The sequence below is a fragment of the Mauremys reevesii genome, linkage group 16 (assembly GCF_016161935.1).
Source record: "Mauremys reevesii isolate NIE-2019 linkage group 16, ASM1616193v1, whole genome shotgun sequence".
NCBI classification, from domain to species: Eukaryota; Metazoa; Chordata; order Testudines; family Geoemydidae; genus Mauremys; species Mauremys reevesii.
This window is the reverse complement of record NC_052638.1, coordinates 4,188,363-4,214,169: the sequence shown is the minus strand read 5'-3', so window position 1 is coordinate 4,214,169 and position 25,807 is coordinate 4,188,363. Positions and strand designations below refer to the sequence as shown.

The following is a 25,807-nucleotide window of genomic DNA, read 5'->3' as shown; positions in this document are numbered from 1 at the left end:
ACTGCTACACTCCTGCTACCTACTAAAAATGCTCCTGCTACCAAGGCATATCAGCCTGGTCTTCAAACCTTTGCTTGTCCGATTAATTCAATTGAAGTTGTATTATTTGACTGGATTAAAATCAGTCTGGAAAAAGGGGAGGTGATGTCAGTTGGCAGAGGAAACATTCTCAAGAAGTGGCACAAAATCTGATTGCTCCCTCAAACATGGATGTCGGCCCATCTATTGCCAAATGGTTTGAAATCTGAGAAGAATCTATTGAACTTACTTCTGCTCATGGATTTCCAGATTGAAACTGGAAACACCAGAAACACTCTTTTATATCTTCATTTGGTCAAGAAATTGCTCCCCTTCTTCTCTGCTATAGATCTCACTACAGTCCCCATGTGACTTCCTGCTGTAGCACACATTACTAGGACAACCCTGAAGTCCACTTGGAAGCAGGGTAAAAAAAAAACCAACTCACTTGCTAGGCAAGGCAGGGCAGGCTGGTGAATACGCAGGGGCGGCTCTAGTGACGCCTGCCCTCCCGGCGACCGGCAGAGCGCCCCCCGCGGCATGCCGCCCCAAGCACGCGCTTGGCATGCTGGGGCCTGGAGCCGCCCCTGTGAATACGTACAACACCTATACGGTGTACTGGCTGTCAAATTCAGTTCCAGGTGAAATTCAGGGTAATGGCATCTACCAACAGCCCTCTAAATGGTTTAATCTCCAGCAAACTCACATACTGGCTCTTCTTTACACCCCAATATGACAATTGTACTTGGCAAGAATGTTCTATCACTTCTGTAGTTTACAGGGCATGCATAAGGCAGCAAATAAGGGGGTTAACTCATGAGAGCAGACAGAACTGATCTATTTGCTCAGTCAGCTAAACCTGTGGGAGAAATGGCATATCACCCACTCTCCAAAGCGTTAGATGCATTCAAGTAAGGGTATGTCTACACTACGAAATTAGGTCGAATTTATAGAAGTTGATTTTTTAGGAAACAAGTTTATATAGTCGATTGTGTGTGTCCCCACTAAGCGCATTAAGTCGGTGGAGTGCGTCCACAGTACCGAGGCTAGTGTTGACTTCCGGAGTGTTGCACTGTGGGTAGTGTGATAGTCCCAGGCCAGTTGGGTACAGCAGAATAGCAGAAGGCAGATATACTGGCCACTGGATTAACAGTTTTCTGTTCCCTGACTGACCAGAGCAGGGGCTGCTCCAGGCTAATGAGAACACCTGACTCTAATTAACCTGCAAAGAGTCAGGTGAGGCCATTTAAGTTAATGTGACCACCTGACTCTAATTAAGGCCCTGCTGATACTATAAAAAGGGCTCACTCCAGTCAGGCAGAGGAGAGCCAGGGAGCCAGAGGAGAGGAAATGTGGCTGAAGGGCTGGTTACTGAAGACACCCTCAAACCATCGTTAAGGGAGCCCTAAGGTAAGGGTGAAGAAGGGAGAGGCAGGAGATCTGTGGGGAAGTGACCCAGGGAAATGTAGCAACTCTGGCAGTGAAAGGTCGGCTGCCAACAACTGCTACCATTAGGGTCCCTGGGCCAGAACCCGGAGTAGAGGGCGGGCCAGGGTTCCCCCCAACCCACCACTACAGGAACATCTCCTGGGAGGGGAAGTCAGGTCCCTGTCAGGACAGAAGGCTGAACAGAGACTGTGGGAGTTCTCTCACCAATCTCCTTGCAGCCTATGATGAAAAGGGCTCAGTAGACTGTAACCCTGGCCCTAGAGAGAGAAGGGCTACGTGGAGGGTCACAGTGAGCCACTGAGGCTGGCATAAACCGCCTAGAAGCGCAGGACCCATGGGAGCAAAGTCAGAGCTCCACCACAGTAGCTATCCCACAGTTCCCACAGTCTCCGCCGCCCATTGGAATTCTGGGTTGAGCTCCCAATGCCTGATGGGGTGGTTTTGGGTACATGTCATCAGTCGCCCCTCCCTCCATGAAAGCCACGGCAGACAATCGTTTCATGCCTTTTTTCCGTGCAGGAGCTATACTGCTTTCAGCAGACTGTGCAGTAGGACTTCTAACCGTCATCAGCGAACTACCGCTTCTGCTGCCACTCTGCTCTCCTGCTCTGGCCGCAGACGGTGCAATAGGTCGGAAAAGCTGGTCTTCCAACCACCACTTCCGCTGCCACTCTGCTCTCCTGCTCTCCAGGTGGTCTCGCAGATCCTCTATATGACTGTTGTCATCCGCCGCTTCTGCTGCAACTCTGCTCTCCCGCTCTTGTCCCGCCATACCACAGCAAGCATGCAGCCTGCTCAGCTCAGCAAATGGACACCACCGCTGTTGTGTCCTGGCAGCAGATGGTCTTCCAACCACCGCTTCCACTGCCACTCTGCTCTCCTGCAGATGCCATACCACGGCAAGCATAGAGCCCGCTCAGATCACCACGGCACTTATGAGCATTGTAAACATCTTGTGCATTATCCTGCAGTATGTGCAAAACCAGAACCTGCAAAAGCAGGCGAGGAGGCAATGACAGCGTAGTGACGAAAGTGATGAGTACATGGACACAGACTTCTCTCCAAGCATGGGCCCCGGCAATTTGGACATCCTGGGGGCAATGGGGCAGGCTCATGCCGTGAAATGCCGATTCTGGGCCTGGGAAACGAGCACAGACGGTGGGACCGCATAGTGTTGCAGGTCTGGGATGATTCCCAGTGGCTGCGAAACTTTTGAATGCTTAAGGGCACTTTCATGAAACGTTGTGACTTGCTTTTCCCTGTCCTGAAGTGCAAGAATACCAAGATGAGAGCAGCCCTCACAGTTCACAAGCGAGTGGCGATAGCCCTCTGGAAGCTTGCAACGCCAGACAGCTACCGGTCAGTCAGGAATCAATTTGGAGTGGGCAAATCTACAGTGGGGGCTGCTGTGATCCAAGCAGCCAAAGCAATCACTAAGCTGCTGCTATCAAGGGTAGTGACTCTGGGAAATGTGCAGGTCATAGTGGATGGCTTTGCTGCAATGGGATTCCCTAACTGTGGTGGGGCGATAGATGGAACCCATATCTCTATCTTGGCACCGGAGCACCAAGCCAGCGAGTACATAAACCAAAAGGGGTACTTTTCAATGCTGCTGCAAGCGCTGGTGGATCACAAGGGATGTTTCACCAACATCAGTGTGGGATGGCCAGAAAAGTTACATAACACTCGCATCTTCAGGAACTCTGGTCTGTCTGAAGAGCTGCAGCAAGGAACTTACTTTCCAGACCAGAAAATAACCGTTGGGGATGTTGAAATGCCTGTAGGACCCAGCCTTCCCCTTAATGCCATGGCTCATAAAGCCATACACAGGCAGCCTGGACAGTAGTCAGGAGCTGTTCAACTATAGGCTGAGTAAGTGCAGAACGGGGGTAGAATGTGCCTTTGGACATTTAAAAGCGCGCTGGTGCAGTTTACTGACTCACTTAGACCTCAGTGAAACCAATATTCCCATCGTTATTACTGCTTGTTGTGCGCTCCACAATATCTGTGAGAGTAAGGGGGAGACGTTTATGGCAGGGTGGGAGGTTGAGGCAAATCGCCTGGCTGATGATTACGTGGAGCCAGACACCAGGGCGATTAGAAAAGCACAGCTAGGGGCGCTGCGCATCAGAGAAGCTTTGAAAACCAGTTTCATAACTGGCCAGGCTACGGTGTGATAGTTGTTTGTTTCTCCTTGATGAAAACCTGCCCCCTTGGTTCACTCTACTTCCCTGTAAGCCAACCGAGACCTCCCCCCTTCGATCACCGCTTGCAGAGGCAATAAAGTCATTGTTGTTTCAAATTCATGCATTCTTTATTAATTCGTCACACAATAAGGGGATAACTGCCAAGGTAGCCTGGGAGGGGCGGGGGAGGAGGGAAGCACCAGGTGGGGTGAGGGAGGAGGGGAGGATGGGAGGAGGGAAGGACAAGGCCACAATGCACTTCAAATCTTATTGAATGCCAGCCTTCTGTTGCTTGGGCAGTCCTCTGAGGTGGAGTGGTTGGGTGTCCGGATGGACCCCCTCCCCGCGTTCTTGGGTGTCTGGGTGAGGAGGCTATGAAACTTGGGGAGGAGGGCGGTTGGTTACACAGGGGCTGTAGCAGCAGTATGTGCTCCTGCTGCCTTTCCTGAAGCTCAACCATATGACCGAGCATATCAGTTTGATCCTCCAGTAGCCTCAGCATTGCATCCTGCCTCCTCTCATCACACTGCCACAACCTATCATCTTGCTCCTGCCAGCTCTCCTCTCCTCTCCTCTCCTGTCCTCTTCTCTCCTCTCCTCTCGCGCGTCCGTCCTATCCTTGCGTTCATTTTCTGCTTTCCTGGACTCTGACATTGTCTTCCTCCATGCATTTTGCTGGGCTCTTTCAGTGTGGGAGAACTGCATGAGCTCAGAGAACATTTCATCGTGAGTGCATTTTTTTCACCTTCTTATCTGCGCTAGCCTCTGGGATGGAGATGATACAGGGAGCATTGAAGCATTTGCAGATGCAGGAGGAAAAAAAGGGAGAGTAGTATTTAAAAAGACTCATTTTAGAGAACAATGGGTAAACTCTTTCACGGTGAACCACGCTGTTAACATTACATAGCACATGTGCTTTCGGTACAAGGTCGCATTTTGCCTCTTATATTGAGGACCTGCCGGTTTGGTGTGAGAGATCACACATGCAGGGCCAGACAACAGAATTCGGCTTGCAGGCAGCCATGGTAAGCCACAGTCTTTTGGCTTCTTCAACTTTCATAACATGTGGGAATGGTTTCAAACAGCAGTGCCCTCCTTTCCCATACCGGGCACCCCTTTGGTTGGCCATTTAAAAGGAGGGGCTGTACTGGCCGCAAATGCATCCTGATTCTTCAGGGCAAATGAATCATTAAACACACTTGCTTTTAAGCCATGTATTATATTTACAAAGGTACACTCACCAGAGGTGCCTTCTCTGGCTTCATGGTCCGTGAGCCCGCCTTGGGAGGGTTAGGAAGGTATTGGCTCCAGGGTGATAAACGGTTCCTGGCTGTCGGGGAGAATGGTTTCTCCGCTTGCATGCTGTGCACTATCCTCATCCTCCTCCATCTCCTCATCTTCCTTGTCCCCCAAATCCTCATCCCTGTTGCATGAGACTCCCCCCTTGCAGGTGTCCATGGACGGGGTGGGGTAGTGGTAGGGTCCCCCCCAGAACTGCATACAGCTCATCATAGAAGCAGCATGTCTGGGGCTCTGACCGGAGCGACCGTTTGCCTCTTTGGCTTTTTGGTAGGCTTGCCTGAGCTCCTTAATTTTCACACGGCACTGCTGCGGGTCCCTGTTGTAGCCTCTGTCCATCATGCCCTTGGAGATTTTTTCAAATATTTTGGCATTTCTTCTTTTGGAATGGAGTTCTGATAGTACAGATTCGTCTCCCCAAACAGAGATCAGATCTAGTACCTCCTGTTCGGTCCATGCTGGAGCTCTTTTGCCATTCTGGGACTGCATGGTCACCTGTGCTGATGAGCTCGCCATGCTGGCTAAATAGGAAATTAAATTCAAAAGTTTCCTGGGCTTTTGCTGTGTACCTGGCTAGTGCATCTGAGTTGAAAGTGCTGTCCAGAGCGGTCACAACGGAGCATCTGCGATAGCTCCCAGAGGCCAATACCGTCGAATTGCATCCATACTACCCCAAATTTGAACCAGCGATGTCGATTTCAGTGCTAATCCCCTCATTGGGGAGGAGTACAGAAATCGATTTTAAGAGCCCTTTAAGTTGACAAAAATGGCTTTGTCGTGTGGATGGGTGCAGGGTTAAATCGATCTAATGCTGCTAAATTCGACCTAAACTCGTAGTGTAGACCAGGGCTATGAAAAGAAACCACTTGGAGATGCAGATGTCATTTACCCAATTCCTACAGTGATGAATTCCTGTCTCAGACCAGCACTATGGAAATCTTCTGTGGAAGTTATTTAGCAAGGAGGTTGGAGATCAGTTTGGAGGACACATGTACAGTATCTAGAATCCCAAAACTGTCTGAAGTCGCCAGACAATGGCTATAGTTAATAGTATATTTTAAAGGAGCAAAGATAAGAAAGTCTCTCTCTTACTGCTCACAGAGCCTCATTAATGAAATCAGATTAAAGGAAATGAAATTCACATTACCTAATTGTTTTTGCACCTATTGCTTTTTTTTTTTCAGTATGAGCTGTCTGGAGTAATTTTATTTTTTTATTCAAAAGGAAACAAGGGTAAAAGACAGTATGGTGACGCATGGAAAGGAAGAAAGTGCTCAGAAACAGTAATTAGTTTTCTTAAAGAATCCATGGACAGCATGAAAACACAGATGCACTACGCAAGAATGATAATGTGCCTTCAATCAATCCACAATTGATTTCACATTTAAACTTTAGATCATCTCTGTGAAAAGACTTTTGTAAGGCTGAGATGGAGAGTCAGAATCTGCATTTCAATGGAGATGTTCTGAATGCATGGACACAAGAGTATGTCAGCAATGCCGTGCTTTCAATGGAGGAGAAACCAGAATCTAGGACATCAATGCCTACCACAGAGCTATTGAGTGGGCATATTAGCTGGCAAGCAATAGCGAGATGTCCACACAGGATGAATTAACTTCTCACACTAAAGGACAGTGGAATAAGTAATTTCTTTGCCTTGGATTTCAAATAATTGCCCAGGACAGGTACAGATTAGTGATATGACTAACTCTCCTCTCTCTGAGATGTACAGAGAACAATTAACTCCGCTTTCCCAACCCTTTCTCCTTCTTAGACCAGACCATTTCTAGCCATGTTACTGTCAAGGTCTGTGTTAAAAAAACAACAACACTGGTGGATACTGTATAATATTGACACTAGCTACACTGGTTGCTTCCTCCTATTTGACATCTCGACATGAGAAATGAAATACAAAGAGCTCATATCACTACTTACCATCAAACTCTGACTTTGGACATTCTATGGCACATAATATAATGTGATGTAACCTGAGTACTCCTAGTTTTCTCTCACCATTCAAAAACTTTAAGAGGTGTTAAACTCCTGCTCCATTCAGATGGTGCTGAATGTTTCCCATCATTCCTGACAAAGTCCAATACATTCTAGTTTCTTTTCAAGAACTTTGTCTCATTAATGTGCATGTGTTTGTGACTAAGAGCTGCACACTTGCAGGGTGGGAAATTTGGGTCCTTCCATATGCAATTATCGGGATTGTCTCCCAGGTACCTTGATCCATCAGCAAAGCGTTCTCCATGCTTGTTTTGCAATGTGGAATACTTCTATTATGTATTAATCTTACAAATCAGCTGACTCTACAAAACAAAGATTGTTTCAGTACCCCAAAGCCTTACACAAAGGATCTCATGCAGTGGATGCTCTTGCATGAAAATGTTTCATTTTAATATTGCAGTAGAGCTCACCTACAACTGGCAACTAAGAACGATATACTCACCAAAGGAGACATTGCCAAAATTTAGGGATGGTACGTTGAAATGAAACGTCGGTCCGATGACACAGCCCCTGGGAGGAAAAAGACACAGAAGGAGGAAGTGGTTAGCAAGAAAGAGTCCATAGCTTTTAGCTGCTGCTACAGTTAGCAGTGCAACTAGGGGAATGTTGGTCTTAAATTCACCAGTGTCAAATCAATACACCTCCCACTTGTGCGTAGCAAGGCATCAGTGTGGAAGCTAGGCAGCCTAGGTGAAGTGATGAATAAATGGAAACTGAGGAAGGCTGACTCTATTTAGTCCTATTTATCAATCTGACTGGTCAAGTCAAACTCTTTCTGTGAGAGAGGGAAGTTGGAATCAAGTGAAATGATTTGGAAAGTCAGGTTTCCTTCCCACCCTTGGCAAGGACCTGGAGTATAACAGTTTCACTTGTATATGCCCTTTTCTCAATGTACTGCAAGTGCCAGACACTCTAAAACTCAATCCAGTGATGCTACTATAGCCAGGGTTCCAGATCAGGGTTCACTGGCTTGATGTTCTTCAAAATACCAGCAATGTTTCTGAGCTGTAATAGGTGTTCTTCCGATGGACAAGGTTTGTCTTTCACTTGATGAATATTGGCCCAAGCAACCAATGAACTTGCAGGATTCTGAGGAATGGATCCAGGGAGCTCAAGACACCTGTCAGCATCCCAAATGCAAGTGAGATAGCACTAAAGAACATGGTTGCTGTACTGGAGTTGTGGCTAATGGAGAAATATGTCAATTGGCCACATACATACTGGTTGACAATTAAAACAATGACCAGTGCATATCTGAATTAAGCTGCCAGCAATCTGAACTGCTCTGATGCCAGCTCACTTTCTTACTTCTCCCCTCCCTCTCACTCATCCCCTTCTTTCATCCCTCATCCCCACAGCCAGGACATTTGCAGACTCCACTGAAACTAGTGACTGGAGCTGCACAATGCTAAATAGGTATTTCATGTGTGCTACCTTCCTGGTGCAAAGAACTGAGATCTCTGTCTTTCTGGACTGAATAAAGGGACCATAGTCCTTGCACTGTGCCTTCAAAGTTTGTTCTCAGGATTGTGACTGCAGCCATGATGTGTTTGCTGCCATTGTAAGAGGGTGATAGGGTGGTTTCCAGTGTCCCGTTGGAGGGAATTTATTTTAATTGTGTGTGCAGTGCACTTTATTCCCCTTTTTTTCGACACCAGTGTCCCTTCTGATACCAGCTTCACCCTTCTATTGAGCTGGAGCAGATGTCCAGGAACTTGCAGGTTGGCTTCCCAGTAGAGGAGAAATTAGTGATTTGGGGATTGGGTACATTCTGATTGCAATTTGTTCAGTCCTGGAACACAAGCAGTCAATCCCCTCTTTCAGGAATCTCAGCCCAGAAACAATGTTCACAGGAAGCAGTTCTGCCTTAAAAATGGACTCTAATCAGAGACCATGGCAGACAGCAAACTCTCCTACTGCTTGCACAGCTCCCTTTGCAAGGAGCACTGCCTCTACACAGAATCTTGCATAACAAAAACAGAAACCACTGCTATGCTCCCAATGTCGAACATTTGCTCACGGGCCAAGAAAAAGAACTGGGAAGACTGTATATAACAGCATTACCTGGTGACACCTGCCATAACAACACAGAGGAAAGCTACCTCTAAAATGCCTCTGGTTGTGGATTCTACCAAGAAGTTACCAAGGACCAAGCTTGTCATGCAAGGGGGGGAAATTACTTTTCTTTGGGCTCAGCCATTTGCATCTCTGCTTGAATGAGTTAAACCCTGCTTGCCTACCCAGAAGTTCTGGGCATGGTGCCATCTCAGAGCTCTGTGCCAACAGCTGATAACAGGGCAGCTCACACATAACAAGAGAAAGGACAGCAGGTTTTGAAACAGTGATCTCTTAAAGAATCACAGAGCAAGAGCAGTTGATGCTTGGTAATGCACACTGGAAAACATAGTCCTATATTATACATATAAAATGATTGGGTCTAAATTAGCTGTTACCACTCAAGAAATAGATCTTGGAGTCACTGTGGATAGTTCTCTGAAAACATCTACTCAATGTGTATCAGCAGTCAAAAAAGCAAACAGAATGTTGGGAATCATTAGGAAAGGGATCGATAAGAAGACAGAAAATATCATATTGCCTCCCTATAAATCCATGGGATGCCCACACCTTGAATACTGCGTGCAGATGTGGTCGCTTCATCTCAAAAAAAGATATTAGAATTGGGAAAAGTACAGAAAAGGGCAACAAAAATGGTTAGAGGTACGGAATGGCTTCCATATGAAGAGAGATTAATAAGACTGGGACTTCTCAGGTGGAAAAGAGACGACTAAGGGGGGGATATGCTAGAGGTCTATAAAATCATGACTGGTGTGGAGAAAGTAAATAAGGAAGTGTTATTTACTCCTTCTCATAACACAAGAGCTAGGGGTCACCAAATGAAATTAACAGGCAGCAGGTTTAAAACAAACAAAAGGAAGTATTTGTTTTCCGTGGAACTCTTTGCCAGAGGATATTGTGAAAGCCAAGACTATAACAAGGTTAAAAAAAGAACGGGATAAGTTCATGGAGGATAGGTCCATCAATGGCTATTAGCCAGGATGGGCAGGGATGGTGTCCCTAGCCTCTATTTGCCAGAAGCTGGGAATGGGTGACAGGGGATGGATCACTGGATGATTCCCTGTTCTGTTCATTCCCTCTGGGGCACCTGGCACTGGCGAATGTCGGAAGTCAGGATATTGGGCTAGATGGACCTTTGGTCTGTCCCAGTGTGGTCGCTCTTATGTTCTCACCAGAGGAGAGGAGAAGAGAGGAGAAGGGCAAAGACCCAGCCATTAACTTGGGCAGCCTGGTGCTCTCTGATTTCATTTGGTGGGTGCAGGGGCTCACCAATACTTTGGGCTCAGTGTGAGTGCAGAGCATCAGAGTGGGGTGACCAGATCATTGCAAAGTCAGTCAGCTGCTCCCCGGCTCCAGCTTTTCTGCCATCCCAAGCGACAAAAAAAAAAAAAAAAAGAGCGGCGGCACTTCGGCGGCAGCTCAACTGCGCCGCTTCTTCTGCAGTAGTTCGGCTGTGGGTCCTCCCTCTCTTCCTCTTCTGCAGCAGTTCGGCTGTGGGTCCTCCCTCTCTTCCTTTTCGGCGGCAGTTCGGCTGTGGGTCCTCCCTCTCTTCCTCTTCAGCAGCAGTTCGGCTGTGGGTCCTCCCTCTCTTCCTCTTCGGCGGCAGTTCGGCTGTGGGTCCTCCCTCTCTTCCTCTTCGGCGGCAGTTCGGCTGTGGGTCCTCCCTCTCTTCCTCTTCGGCGGCAGTTCGGCTGTGGGTCCTCCCTCTCTTCCTCTTCGGCGGCAGTTCGGCTGTGGGTCCTCCCTCTCTTCCTCTTCGGCGGCAGTTCGGCTGTGGGTCCTCCCTCTCTTCCTCTTCGGCGGCAGTTCGGCTGTGGGTCCTCCCTCTCTTCCTCTTCGGCGGCAGTTCGGCTGTGGGTCCTCCCTCTCTTCCTCTTCGGCGGCAGTTCGGCTGTGGGTCCTCCCTCTCTTCCTCTTCAGCAGCAGTTCGGCGGCAGCTCAAAGAGGAAGAGTGGGAATGAGGGACCCGCTGCCAAATTCCCGCCGAAGACCCGGACGTGCCGCCCCTTTGAATTGGCCGCCCCAAGCACCTGCTTCCTACGCTGATGCCTGGAGCTGGCCCTGAGCTCTGCTAATGTAACTGCTTCAGCCATCTCACCTTTGGCTCATCTCTCAAGGCTACATAATCTCTCCATACATGGCCTATTGCGTCCCATTTATCATCTGGTTTGCTGTATGCTGAACTTGCTCCATGTTAACTACATCTCTTCTCAAATAAGATGGTTCAGACAGGGCACCAGATGTGCTCTAATAAGTGTTTATAGGGTGAAAGCACAATAACCTTGGATGACATAATATGCCCCTCTGATAAAAGCCAACAACTCATCAGCCTTCTTTCCTGTTGTTGCACGCTGGACCAAGAATGTAAATGTTTATCAATAAACATAGTGGAGAACCTCTTCCTCTTCCATATTAGCTAATTCAATGTCATTTAAAGTGTGCTTAGCATTACTTGACTCTTAGATCTAGCGGGTCTGATATTACGCTGCATCTCCCCAAACCCACAGCCGAGGGGAAAGGGGGAGCTTGCCCAGGGGTGCCAATAAGCTGCCCCCAGCCCAGAATCTCCAGAGTGCCCAGCTTGCAGCTGCTGTGCCTCCTGCCTCAATGACCCTTCACCAAGGTTTGCAGGGAGGGGCGGTATAGGATGTCCGGTGCTGATCCTATGTTGATCCTGAAGGGATTCACCCCCAGCTTCCTGTAGCTCATGTAAGGACCCTATACACAACCAGAGCGGCCAACAGGGGCTGGAGAGGGTAGCAGAATTGGCCCTTAAATTTCATACTCCACCACTGAGCTCATCCATTCAGACTGTGAAGATTATTCTTCTCTGAAACTGCACCTCTCCCCCTATATTTGTGCAATCTGCAAAATTAATGATCTTATAAATCAATGTTTCTTTGGCTGAGGTTTATGGATTACCCCAGCCCTTGCTATGCTAAGAATAGGAAATACCACAATCATTTCCAATACTAGAGCACAGTAGATGTTGCTGTGCTTTTGTATGAATCATTAATAACATATTAACAGACTTCTGGTCCCAGGAACAGCCCATGCTAGAGCCCACTCTGCAGCACTGGCAGCTGCCAGAACCTTAGTCACAGGTGCCAACTTTCCTTGGTGCCCCAGCAGGAGGCACAGCAGCTGCAAGCTGGGCACTCTGGAGATTCTGGGCTGGGGGCAGCTTATTGGCAGCCCTGGGGAAGCTCCCCCTTTCCCCTCGGCTGTGGGTTTGGGGAGATGCCAACTTTCCTTGGTGCCGGTTGGTGCTTGCCTGCCCCCCGCACTGCCCCTGGCCCTACCCCAACTCTGCCCCCTCCCTGTCCCTATTGGACCCCTCCTCAAATCTCTGCCCCGGCCCCGCCTCTTCCCCGAGAGAGCCACATTCCTCCTCCTCCTCCCCCTCCCTCCCACCGCTTGCTGCGCGAAACAGCTATTTCATGGCGCAAGCGCTGGGAGGGAGGAGGGAGAAGCAGGACTCGGCGGCGTGCTCAGGTGAGGAGGCGGAAGCAGAGCGGAGGTGGAGCAGGGAGCTGCTGGTGGGTGCAGAGCACCCACCAATTTTTCTCTGTGAGTGCTCCAGCCCTGGAGCACCCAGAGTCGGCGCCTATGACCTCACTATGTATAGTTATCTGGTTTACCTTGCTGCAGGTCCAGTCCTTCAAATGATCCTCATCTATTTCAATGGGGGCCGAAGCACTCAGCACATTGAAGGATCAGACTATCTCAGGGGCTGGCAACCTTTCAGAAGTGGTGTGTCGAGTCTTCCTTTATTCACGCTAATGTAAGGTTTTGCATGCCAGTGATACATTTTAACATTTTTAGAAGGTCTCTTTCTATAAGTCTATAATATATAACTAAACTATTGTTGTATGTAAAATAAATAAAGTTTTTAAAATGTTTAAGAAGCTTTATTTAAAATTAAATTAAAATGCAGAGCCCCCCAGACCAGTTGCCAGGACCCGAGCAGTGTGAGTGCCACTGAAAATCAGCTCGTGTGCCGCCTTCGGCATGTGTGCCATAGGTTGCCTACCCCTGGACTATCTGTTACTTTCCCCGGTGAATTAAGTCCACCAAAGTTTAGGTTGCTCTGGAATTGGAAACTTGCCTGACACCCAAGCAGTCTTGAGATGACACAATGATTCCGTTTGATAAGGTCTGAGCAGTAGCCTGTGTTATTACCCTAAAGACTAAGGATTTAAGTTCCTCCACCTCCTAACCCCCCGCAGAACTACAGCTGGGGCATTGTGCACTTCCAAGGGTACAGGCCTTACAACTATTAGAAATCTAAGAGTTTATGAGCTACCCCAGTTCTCCCTGACCAGACTATTTCCTGAACAATCCTCCCTGAAGCAGTTCTCCAGAATGAGCAATTATACTAAAAGCACTAGTACCCTTTTTGCAGCTCTCTGCATGAGGCCAGGTAATTGTCTCAGAAGGGAGTTATCACATTGAAGAAGTTTATGCAAACAGATTATTCTGAAATCAAAAATACTGATTGGCCTGATCTTTAAAGGAAGCCCCAGTTGTTGCTGGTTTATTGAGGACTAGTAATGTCCTGGTTTAGTTATGAGCAGAAAATGTAGGAAAGTTCCTGCCCTGAAGGAAAATTCCTTCTCAACCCCAAATATGGCGATCAGTTAAACCCTGAGCATGTGGGCAAGACTCACCAGCCAGCCCCCAGGAAAGAATTCTTTGTAGTAACTCAGATCCCACCCCATCTAACATCCCATCACAGACCACTGGGCATACTTACCTGCTGATAATCAAAGATCAATTGCCAAATTAATTGCCAAAATTAGGCTATCCCATCATACCATCCCCTCCATAAACTTATCAAGCTTAGTCTTAAAGCCAGATATGTCTTTTGCCCCCACTAATCCCCTTGGAAGGCTGTTCCAGAACTTCATTCCTCTAATGGTTAGAACCCTTCATCTAATTTCAAGTCTAAACTTCCTAGTGTCCAGTTTATATCCATTTGTTCTTGTGTCCACATTGGTACTAAGCTTAAACAATTCCTCTCCCTCCCTAATATTTATCCCTCTGATATATTTAGAAAGAGCGATCATATCCCCCCTCAACCTTCTTTTGGTTAGGCTAAACAAGCCAAGCTCTTTCAGTCTCCTTTCATAAGACAGGTTTTCCATTCCTCGGATCATCCTAGTAGCCCTTCTCTGTACCTGTTCCAGTTTGAATTCATCCTTCTTAAACATGGGAGACCAGAACTGCACACAGTATTCCAGATGAGGTCTCACCAGTGCCTTGTATAACGGTACTAACACCGCCGTATCTTTGCTGGAAATACCTCGCTTGATGCATCCTAAAACCGCATTAGCTTTTTAAATGGCCATATCACATTGGCAGCTCATAGTCATCCTGTGATCAACTAATACTCCGAGCTCCTTCTCCTCCTCTGTTACTTCCAACTGATGCGTCCCCAATTTATAACTAAAGTTCTTGTTATTAATCCCTAAATGCATGACCTTGCACTTTTCACTATTAAATTTCATCCTATTACTATTACTCCAGTTTACAAGGTCATCCAGATCTTCCTGTAGGATATCCCAGTCCTTCTCTGTGTTAGCTATACCTCCCAGCTTTGTGTCATCCGCAAACTTTATTAGCACATTCCCATTTTTTGTGCCAAGGTCAGTAATAAAAAGATTAAATAAGATTGGTCCCAAAACTGATCCCTGAGGAACTCCACTAGTAACCTCCTTCCAGCCTGACAGTTCACCTTTCAGTACGACCCATTGTAGTCTCCCCTTTAACCAGTTCCTTATCCACCTTTCTATTTTCATATTGATCCCCATCTTTTCCAATTTAACTAATAATTCCCCATGTGGAACCATATCAAATGCCTTACTGAAATCGAGGTAAATTAGATCCACTGTGTTTCCTTTGTCTAAAAAATCTGTTACCTTCTCAAAGGAGGAGATCAGGTTGGTTTGGCACAATCTACCTTTTGTAAAACCATGTTGTATTTTGTCCCAATTACCACTGACCTCAATGTCCTTAACTATTTTCTCCTTCAAAAATTTTTCCAAGATCTTGCATACTACAGATGTCAAACTAACAGGCCTATAGTTACTCGGATCACTTTTTTTCCCTTTCTTAAAAATAGGAACTATGTTAGCATGGGTTCTAGTCTTGGCTCTGACACTGGTTCCTTATGATGTGACCATGGACAAATCTCTGCTCTTCTCAGCCCTGGTCTACACTACGAGTTTAGGTCGAATTTATCAGCATTAGATCAATTTAACCCTGCACCCAGCCACATGACGAAGCCATTATTTTTTACTTAAAGGGCTCTTAAAATAGATTTCAGTACTTAAGGAGCTGAGGCGAACCTATCAAAAAACCAGAGAGGCAAACGGCCGCTCCAGGTCAGAGCCCCAGACATGCCACTTCTATGATGAGCTGCATGCCATTCTAGGGGGTGCCCCTACAACTACCCCACCCCTGTGCTTTGACAATGGAGTAGCACGCAACAGGGATACGGGTTTTGGAGACAAGGAAGATGAGAAGGAGGGGGTTAAAGATAGCTCACAGCAAGGAAGCAGAGAAACCGTTTTCCCCAACAGCCAGGAACTGTTTCTCACCCTGGACCTGGAGTCAGTACCTTCCAAACCCACCCAAGGCTGCCTCCCGGACCCGCCAGGCAGAGAAGGGACCTCTGGTGAGTGTACCTTTGTAAATATTATAGATGGTTTAAAAGCAAGCGTGTTTAATGATTAATTTGCCCTGGCACTCACGGCCAGTACATCTACTGGAAAAGTCTGTTAAGGTGTCTGGGGATGGAGCAGAAATCCTCCAGGGACATCTCCATAAAGCTCTCGTGGATGTACTCCCAAAGCCTTTGCAAAAGGTTTCTGGGGAGGGCAGCCTTATTCCGTCCTCCATGGTAGGACATTTTACCACACCAGGCCAGTAGCACGTAGTCTGGAATCATTGCATTAAAAAGCCTGGCAGCCTATGGTCCCGGGGTTTGCTGGCATTCAAGCAACATCCTTTCTTTATCTGTCAGTGATATCATTCCTGGTCACCTGGTTGAAATAGGGTGATTTTATTAAGGGGACATTCAGAGGTGCCCGTTCCTGCTGGGCTGTTTGCCTGTGGCTGAACAGAAATGTTCCCCGCTGTTAGCCACGCAGTGAGGGGAGGGGTGAAGCGATCATCCCAGAGAATTGGGGGGGGGGTTAGTTGGGTTTGTGTTGCACGTTAACCCGAAAACCGCAGCCCCTCCTTCTTTTAAATGGCCAACCCAATGGCTGCTTGGTATGGGAAAGGAGGGTGCTGCTGTTTGAAACCATTCCCACGTGTTATGAAGGTTAAAGAAGCCAAAAGACTGTTGCTTACCATGTCTGCCTGAAACCCAAATTCTGTTGCCTGGTGCTGCGTGAAAGATCTCTCACACCAAACCGGCATACCCTCAATAAGAGGCAAAATGCGACCTTGTACCGAAAGCATGTGTGCTATGTAATGTTAACAGCAAGGTTTACCATGAAAGAGTCTACCCATTGTTCTCTAAAATGTGTCTTTTTAACTACCCCTCTCCTTTTTTTTTCCCACCACCAGCTGCAAATGTTTCAACGCTCACACTATTTTCTCCTTCCCAGAGGCTAGCGAAGATTAGAAGGCAGAAAAAAAACGCACTCCTGATGAAATGTTCTCTGAGCTCATGCAGTCCTCCCACACTGAAAGAGCCCAGCAGAATGCGTGGAGGCAGACATTGTCAGAGTCCAGGAAAGCACAATATGAACACGAGGACAGGTGGTGGGCTGAAGATGATAGGTGGTGTCAGCTTGGTGACAGAAGGCAAGAGGCAATGCTGAGGCTACTGGAGGAACAAACTGTTATGCTCCGGTGTATGGCTGAGGTTCAGGAAAGGCAGCTTGAGCACAGACAGCTGCTACAGCCCCTGTGTAACCAACTGCCCTCCTCCCCAAGTTCCAAAGCCTCCTCACGCAGATGCCCAAGAATGCGGGGGGGGGCTTCCAGGCACCCAACCACTCCACCCCAGAGGACTGCCCAAGCAACAGAAAGCTGGCATTCAATAAGTTTTAAAGTGCAGTGTGGCCTTGTCCTTCCCTCCTCCCCCACCCCTCCTGGGCTACCTTGGTAGTTATCCCCCTATTTGTGTGATGAATTAATAAAGAATGCATGAATGTGAAGCAACAATGACTTTATTGCCTCTGCAAGCGGTGATTGAACAGGGGAGGGGAGAGTGGTTATCTTACAGGGAAGTAGAGTGAACCGGGGGTGGGTGGGTGTCATCAAGGAGAAACAAACAGAACTTTCACACCGTAGCCTGGCCAGTCATGAAACTGGTTTTCAAAGCTTCTCTGATGTACACCATGCCCTTCTGTACTCTTCTAACCGCCCTGGTGTCTGGTTGCGTGTAGCCAGGCCTCCCACCCCGCCATAAACGTCTCCCCCTTACTCTCACAGATATTGTGGAACACACAGCAAGCAGTAATAACGATGGGAATACTGGTTTTGCTGAGGTCTAAATGAGTCAGTAAACTGCGCCAGCGCGCTTTTAAACGTCCAAATGGACATTCTACCACCATTCTGCACTTGCTCAGCCTATAGTTGAATAGCATCTGACTACTGTCCAGGCTGCCTGTGTATGGCTTCATGAGCCATGGCATTAAGGGGTAGGCTGGGTCCCCAAGGATAACTATAGGCATTTCAACATCCCCAATGGTTATTTTCTGGTCTGGGAAGAAAGTTCCTTGCTGCAGCTTTTGAAACAGATCAGAGTTCCTGAAGATGCGAGTGTCATGTACCTTTCCTGGCCATCCCATGTTGATGTTGGTGAAACATCCCTTGTGATCCACCAGCACTTGCAGCAGCATTGAAAAGTACCCCTTTTGGTTTATGTCCTCGCTGGCTTGGTGCTCCGGTGCCAAGATAGGGATATGGGTTCCGTCAATCGCCCCACCACAGTTAGGGAATCCTATTGCAGCAAAGCCATCCACTATGACCTGCACATTTCCCAGAGTCACTACCCTTGATAACAGCAGCTGAGTGATTGCATTGGCTACTTGGATCACAGCAGCCCCCACTGTAGATTTGCCCACTCCAAATTGATGCCCGACTGACCGGTAGCTGTCTGGCATTGCAAGGTTCCAGAGGGCTATCGCCACTTGCTTGTGAACTGTGAGGGCTGCTTTCATCTTGGTATTCTTGCACTTCAGGGCAGGAGAAAGCAAGTCACAAAGTTCCATGAAAATGCCTTACGCATGCGAAAGTTTCGCAGCCACTGGGAATCATCCCAGACCTGCAACACTATGCAGTCCCACCAGTCTGGGCTTGTTTCCCAGGCCCAGAATCAGCGTTCCACGGCATGAACCTGCCCCATTAACACCATGATGTCCACATTGCCGGGGCCCGTACTTTGAGAGAAGTCTGTGTCCATGTACTCATCACTTTTGTCACCGCGCTGCTGTCGCCTACTCGCCTGCTTTTGCAGGTTCTGGTTCTGCATATATTGCAGGATAATGCGCGTGGTGTTTACAGTGCTCATAATTGCGGCGGTGATCTGAGCAGGCTCCATGCTTGCCGTGCTATGGCGTCTACGCTGAAAAAAGGTGCAAAACGATTGTCTGCTGTTGCTCTGATGGAGGGAGGTGCAATTGACGACATGGCTTACAGGATTGGCTTACAGGGTTGTCATACAGAATGGCCCCCTCAAGGATTGAACTCAAACCACTGAGCTAGCCCACCCCCTACTATTCATGGAGGGGGGAGCAAATGAATACAAAACAAATCTGGTCTCTTTATTGTTTTGATCCACTCCATCTCTCTTATACATCTTGGCTAGCCATCGTCGTCTCCTGGCTGCTCGCCAGAAGACGATGCAGTATGACTGCTGGCCATCATCATCGCCCATTTATGTCCAGGCGCCCCCAGCCAACCTTACCAAGGCCAGCCAGAAGCACACGAGGTCGGCTAAAAGAGCACCTAGGAGATGACGACAATGGCAACCAATTGTAATACACCATCTGCTGCCAAAAGGCAATGAGCTGCTGCTGTGTAGCAATGCAGTCCCACGTCTGCCAGCACCCAGGAGACATATGGTGACAGTGAGCTGAGCGGGCTCCATGCTTGCTGTGGTATGACGTCTGCTCAGGTAATCCAGGAAAAAAGGCGAGAAACGATTTATTACTGTTGCTTTCACGGGGGGAGAGGGGGGAGAGGAGGGCTGATGACATTTACCCAGAACCACCAGCGACAATGTTCTTGCCCCGTCAGGCACTGGGATCTCAACCCAGAATTCCAATGGGCAGCGGAGACTGTAGGAACTGTGGGATAGCTACCCACAGTGCAATGCGACGCTAGCCTCGGAACTGTTGATGCACTCCGCCGAGTTAATGGTCTTAATGGTCTTAAGTGGGGACACACACAATCGACTGTATAAAATCGATTTTTAAAAAAATCAACTTCTATAAATTCGACCTAATTTCGTAGTGTAGACATACCCTCAGTATCTCCAGCTGTAAAATGAGGATTAATACTCTACCTCACAGGGGTGCTGAGGATCAAAACTGTCCTAAGATGAAAGATGTTACAGAAATGCCAATTATTAATGAATACTTATTATAGCCCCGCTTACCTAATAGTCAAGTTCACAGGCTCGGGGGCTCCGTTCACACTGAATTTAAACTCCTCCGTGAACTCCCCCAGGATGGTGGAACTGAAGGAAATCTGGATGGCTTGAAGTCCACCTGGCAGAATGATGCCCTCTTTGGGATCAAGGGTAAAACAGGCGCCCAGGGCAGTAGCTGGAGGAATCAAGCTAAAGAGGGCATCAATGGCTCCTTTGTTACACAGGATTGCCTGCAGCAGTAAAAGGGAAGGAATGGAAACATACAAGGAACCTTTACTTCTCACAGACTGAACTGATTTGTTTTCTAATTAAATGATTAACATCTGAAAAGGGAGAAGTGACAAGACGTTGCCTGTCGGAAGCCAAGGGAAATACAATGGGCTAAATTCTGCACTCAATTATATCTGCAATAATTCCAAATAAATCAAGAGAGTTGCTCTGAATATACACCAGTGCAACTGAGAGCAGAATATCCTCCACTGTACCTGGATGTGAAGTACAAGATAGACACCGAACACATATCTGGGCATTCAGAAAAGTCCCCAAGAGCAGCAAAGAACAGTCACATTGTTTCTGATGAAACATCATACAATCATATTGCTCCCGGGGGCCAATCCTGCAACATGCTGAATGCATTCCACTCCTCCTGGAGCCAGTAAGCTGAGGGCACTTGGCACCTTGCAGACTTGGGTGCACTGGGTTATGACACTGCTAATGCCCACTGTTCTTGTTTAGAACTGGGAGCATAAACCAGACTGCAAATAGAAAACATATGACCTTGCCATGATTAGACAGACAGACACATTTGTCAGACATCCTTTCCTGGGGACTAGTCTTGTATTTATAAAATGGTTGCTTATCCCTCCTTTGAAAAGCACTTTGGGGTCCTCGGGTGAAAGCTTCTATAGTATAAAAATGCAAAATATTATGAGTTCATTTTTATTAACCTACTTAGCTTATTTTGCTGGACACTTTTCTTTTTATGTGAGGAGGGCATCTGCTGTTTATTGTATAAAGCCAAGTAGTACTCAGAAACCCGGGTATTGCTAATTTCAGAAGTATCCAAAAGTACACTGCTACCCCGCTATAATGCGGTCGTGGGGAGCCAAAAATCCCTACCGCGTTATAAGTGAAACGCCGTTATATCGGGGTAGTGGTGGCAGGGCTGCAGCAGTGATTTAAAGAACCCAGGGCTCCGGCCGTGGGGAGCCCCAGGTCCTTTAAATCACTGGTGGAGCCCTGCTGCCACAGCCCCGGGGTAGAAGCGGCAGGGCTCCAGTGGTGATTTAAAGGGCCTGGGACTCCCGGCAGCAGCCCATAGCCCTTTAAATAGCCGGCGGGCCCCGCTGCCGCAGCCCCAAGGTAGAAGTGGCAGGGCTCCACTAGTGATTTAAAAAGCTCCAGGCTCCGGCTGCTGCGGGGAGCCCGGGCCCTTTAAATCCCCGGCTGAGCCCCACTGCCGCAGCCCCAGGGTAGCAGCGGCAGGACTCTGGCGGTGATTTAAAGAGCTCCGGGCTCCAGCCACTGTGGGGAGCCTGGGCCCTTTAAATCCCCAGCTGAGCCCCACTGCCGCAGCCCCGAGGTAGCAGCGGCAGGACTCCAGCGGTGATTTAAAGAGCTCCGGGCTCCGGCTGCTGCGGGGAGCCCGGGCCCTTTAAATCGCTAGCCCAGCCCCGCTGCCACAGCCCTGGGGTAGCGACAGCAGGGCTCTGGCGGTGACTTAAAGGGCCTGGGGCTCCCTGCAGCAGCCGGAGCCCCAGACCCTTTAAAGCGCCGCCGGAGCCCCGCTGCTACTGCGCTATATGTGAACCTGTGTTATATTGGGTCGCGTTATAGCGGGGTAGAGGTGTACTGGTTCAATACAGACCTTTTTTATTTTCCTCTATCTTGTTGGATCAGCTCTGTCTTAGCTAAACTATATAGGCCAGCGAACAAGGAGGGCAAATACCAGCATGACCTGTTCCAAACAATTTTAATCTCATAAATATTCACAAGCACAATCTAAGACTTTCGCAATTGTTTGTGACACACGGTAAGTTTGGGGCTGATTTTGTAAATTGCTGGGCACCCACAAATCCCATTGTCTTGAATAAGAGATGTAGGCCTCAGCTTCTCTCCAGATCATACACTTTATACTGGTCAAAAAGTCCCCACTACTGTCAACAAACACATTGTTTCACTGATAATTTTGCCTTAGGCAAAATTATAAATTTCTTCAGTGCTGCAGGGTGACTTCCTGCCATTTGCACAGACACATTTCATCTGTTTTACAATCTCTCGCTCCCTTTTGTCCTTGTAGAATCTAGCAAAGAAACTGAGGGAGAAGCATGAAAATGTGACTTGTTTTTTTAAATTCTGGTACTGCTGCAAAGAATAGTTGCACACCCTCCTCTTCCTCACTGAGGAAAGAATAGAAATAATGATATACACACTCATGTATTTTACTGCTTAGTTACACAAGGTCCTAATATCAGCTGCCCCTAAGTTAAAGTTTACTCACTGTGTAGCTGCCAAGAACACTGACTAAGGACAACATCTAGTTGTTTAAATTTGTCTCAAGTAAGGAAAATAATAAATTGATAGCGAGAGATGCAATAAGGCATCAGCATTAAAAATGCACAGAGTACAAAATATTTTTGTGAAGAAACACCTTAAGCATGTCCTTCCCCGCCACAGCAGGGCTTCAAAAATGTCCAACATGATGCATTGCCTCATTTAATACCTCTTTAGGTTGCTGTGTTTTTCATTTTTGCTCATATTTGATGCCATTGCTAATATTTGCTTCACTTGCAGAAACTCTTAACTCTTTCAGATTGATTCCTAAAGTCCTTGTTGCAAAAAGAGCAAGGGGTGGGAAGAGATTGATGTGCAGTGAACAGCATTCAGAGTCATTTGCAAGTGGTAATTTGCAGTCAATAGACGAGGTGGCATTTCCCTTAACCTCAGGAAGCGTTAGGATGTACTGAATTGAGGGTTGTTTGAATGGGCTTCCACAAAATTGAGTTCACATGCAGCAAGCTTGTTCCAGCTACTACTGTTGTTCTTCAAGATGTGTTGCTCATGTCCATTCCAACTAGGTGTGCGCGCGCCGCATGCACAATTGTCGGAAGATTTTTACCCTAGCAACACTTGGTGGGTCGACTGTGGAGCCCCCTAGAGTCGCGCTTTTACGGCACCAGATATATACCCCAGCCGACCCAGCACCCTCTCAGTTCCTTCTTGCCAGCTACTCCGACAGAGGGGAAGGAGGGCGGGTTTGGAATGGATATGAGCAACACATTTTGAAGAACAACAGTTACAAAGGTGAGTAACCGTCTTTTCTTCTTCGAGTGCTTGCTCATATCGATTCCAATTAGGTGACTCCCAAGCCTTACCTAGGCAGTGGGGTCGGAGTGAGACGTCGCGAAGTGCAGAACCCCTGAACCAAATGCCGCGTCACCCCTTGACTGCTGGATGATAGCATAGTGGGAAGCAAAGGTATGTACCAATGACCAAGTTGCTGCCTTACAGATCTCCTATATGGGTACATGAGCCAGGAAGGCAGAGGACGAAGCTTGAGCCTGAGTGGAGTGGGCGGTAAGGTGCATAGTTGAGACACCAGCCAAGTCATAGCACACACGGATGCATGATGTGATCCAGGACGAGATGCACTGGGTGGAGACCAGGAGGCCCTTCATCCACTATGGCCTTGGCTACACTTGTCGCGCGGGTCGACGCAGTGAGTTCGACTTCTCGGAGTTCGAACTATCGCGTCTAATCTAGACGCGATAGTTCGAACTCCCCGCACGCTCTGGTCGACTCCGGAACTCCACCACTGCAAACGGCGGTGGCGGAGTCGACCTTGGAGCCGCGGACTTTGATCCCCCGGCGTCTGGACGGGTAAGTAGTTCGAACTAGGGTACTTCGAGTTCAGCTACGCGAATAGCGTACCTGAACTTGCATACCCTAGTTCGACCCCCGCCCTTAGTGTAGACCAGGCCTATGAATAGCTGGGATGTCCTCCTAAAAGGTTTAGTTCGTTCGATGTAAAAGGTGAGGGCCCTGCGAATATCCAGGGAGTGCAGCTGTTGTTCTCATCGAGAAGCGTGCGGCTTTGGATAGAAGACCAGAAGGAATGTGTCTTGGTTGACATGGAAGGCAGACACCACCTTAGGAAGGCAGGGTGTGGTTGCAGCTGTACCTTGTCCTTATGGAACACCCTATACAGTGGGTCCAACGTGAGGGCTCTAAGCCCCGACACATGTCTCGCCAAGGTGATAGCTACGAGGAAGGCTGTCTTCCAGGAAAGGTACAGGAACGAGCAGGTGGCCATCGGCTCGAACCCATGAGCCTGGATAGGACCAGGTTGAGGTCCCACATAGGGGTCGGATTCCGAATTTGCAGATACAGATGTTCTAGGCCCTTGAGGAACCTGCTGACCATGGGATTGGAGAAGACCGAGCACCCATTTTTGCCCGGGTGGAAGGCCAAAATCGCTGCTAGGTGTACTCTGATTGATGAAACTGCCAGGCCCTGCTGTTTCAAGGACAAGAGATAGTCTAAGATGGTAGGTACTGGCGCCTCCAGGGGGAAAGTATTGCTCAGAGCACACCAGCAGGAGAAACACTTCAACTTGGCCAAATACATGGACCTAGTAGAGGGCTTTCTGCTACCCAAAAGTTCCTGCTGCACTGAGCAGGAGCAACGCAGCTCAGCTTGAGTTAGCCATGCAGCATCCACACTGAGGTGGAGGGATTGTAGGTCTGGATGACAGAGTCGTCCGTGTTCCTGAATGATCAGGTCTGGCCACAACGGAAGTGGGACTGGGGTGGTCACCGAGAGATCGAGGAGAGTGGTATACCAGTGCTGCCTGGGCCACACCGGGGCGATCAGAATTAAGCGGGCCCTGTCTCTGCGCAACTTGAGAAGGACCCTGTGGACTAACGGGAATGGAGGAAAAGCATAGAACAGGTGGGTCTTTCCACGGTATCAGGGAGGCCTCCAACAGGGAACCTGGGGAGCATCCCTGGAGACAGCAGAACACCTGGCACTTCCAATTCTCGCGAGAGGCGAAAAGGTCTATCTGGGGAAAACCCCTATTTCCGGAAAACAGAGTGGATGATGTCCGGGAGACTTGACCACTCGTGAGCCTAGAAGGACCTGCTGAGGTGGTCCACCAAGGTTTTCTGGACTTCTGGGAGAAACGACGCCACTAGGTCGATCGAGTGAGCTATGCAGAACTCCCACAGGTGAAGGGCTTCCTGACAGAGGGGGGCGATAGCGCTCCCCCTTGTTTGTTGATATAAAACATGGTTGTTGTGTTGTCTGTAAAAACTGCAACACAACGGCCCTGAAGGTTCTTGCATAACATTTGGCATGCCAGGCGCACCGGTCTCAGCTCCCGTACATTGATGTGTAGGGACCTCTCTTGTGTAGACCAAAGGCCCTGCGTGTGAAGGTCCGCAAAGTGGGCGCCCCAACCCAAAGATGATGCGTCCATGGTTAGGACCAGGGAGGGCTGCGGGGCATGGAATGGTACCCCTTTGCATATTGAGTTGGGGTTCAGCCACCAGACCAGGGAGGTTAAGACTTCTGGCGGTACCGTGACCACTGTGCCCATGTTGTCCCGGCCTGGGCAGTATACAGTTGAGAGCCAGGCCTGAAGTGGATGGAGGTGCAGTCTGGCATGTCTGGTCACGAAGGTGCAAGATGCCACGTGTCCCAGGAGACCAAGGCATGTCCGTGCTGTCGAGGTCAGGAAGCTTTGGAGGCCATGGATAATGCTCGCCATGGACTGGAAGCGAGCGTGTGGTAGGCATGCACGGGCAAGTTTTGAATCCAGGACTGCTCCGATGAAGTCTAATCTTTGGGTAGGTTCCAAAGTGGACTTTTCGACATTGAACAGCAGGCCCAGCTGTCTGAACAAGCTCATGGTGAACTGAACATGAGACTGCACCTGGTCCTTGGAGTGATCCCAAATGAGCCAGTCGTCGAGGTACGGAAACACTTGGATCCGATGTTGATGGAGTGAGGCAGCTATGACAGCCATACACTTTGTAAAGACCCTTGGTGCCGTGGATAGGCCGAAGGGAAGGTCGGTAAATTGGAAGTGCTGTTGGTTGACCACAAAGCAAAGGAAACACCTGTGCGGCGGGTAAATCGCTATGTGGAAGTA

The 25,807-nt window shown here is 48.4% G+C and overlaps 1 protein-coding gene across 1 annotated transcript in view; it reads right to left on the bottom strand.

Annotated features, from left to right (window-relative positions):
- The window catches only part of HYDIN (HYDIN axonemal central pair apparatus protein), a 399,212-nt gene that overhangs the window by 246,890 nt on the left and 126,515 nt on the right, over positions 1-25,807 (bottom strand). Inside the window, exons 13-14 of the mRNA XM_039503100.1 lie at positions 19,660-19,883; positions 7,405-7,472 (exon numbers count right to left, since the gene is read on the bottom strand). Coding sequence (XP_039359034.1) covers positions 7,405-7,472; positions 19,660-19,883 — 292 coding nt within the window. The remainder of the gene's footprint in view (positions 1-7,404; positions 7,473-19,659; positions 19,884-25,807) is intronic.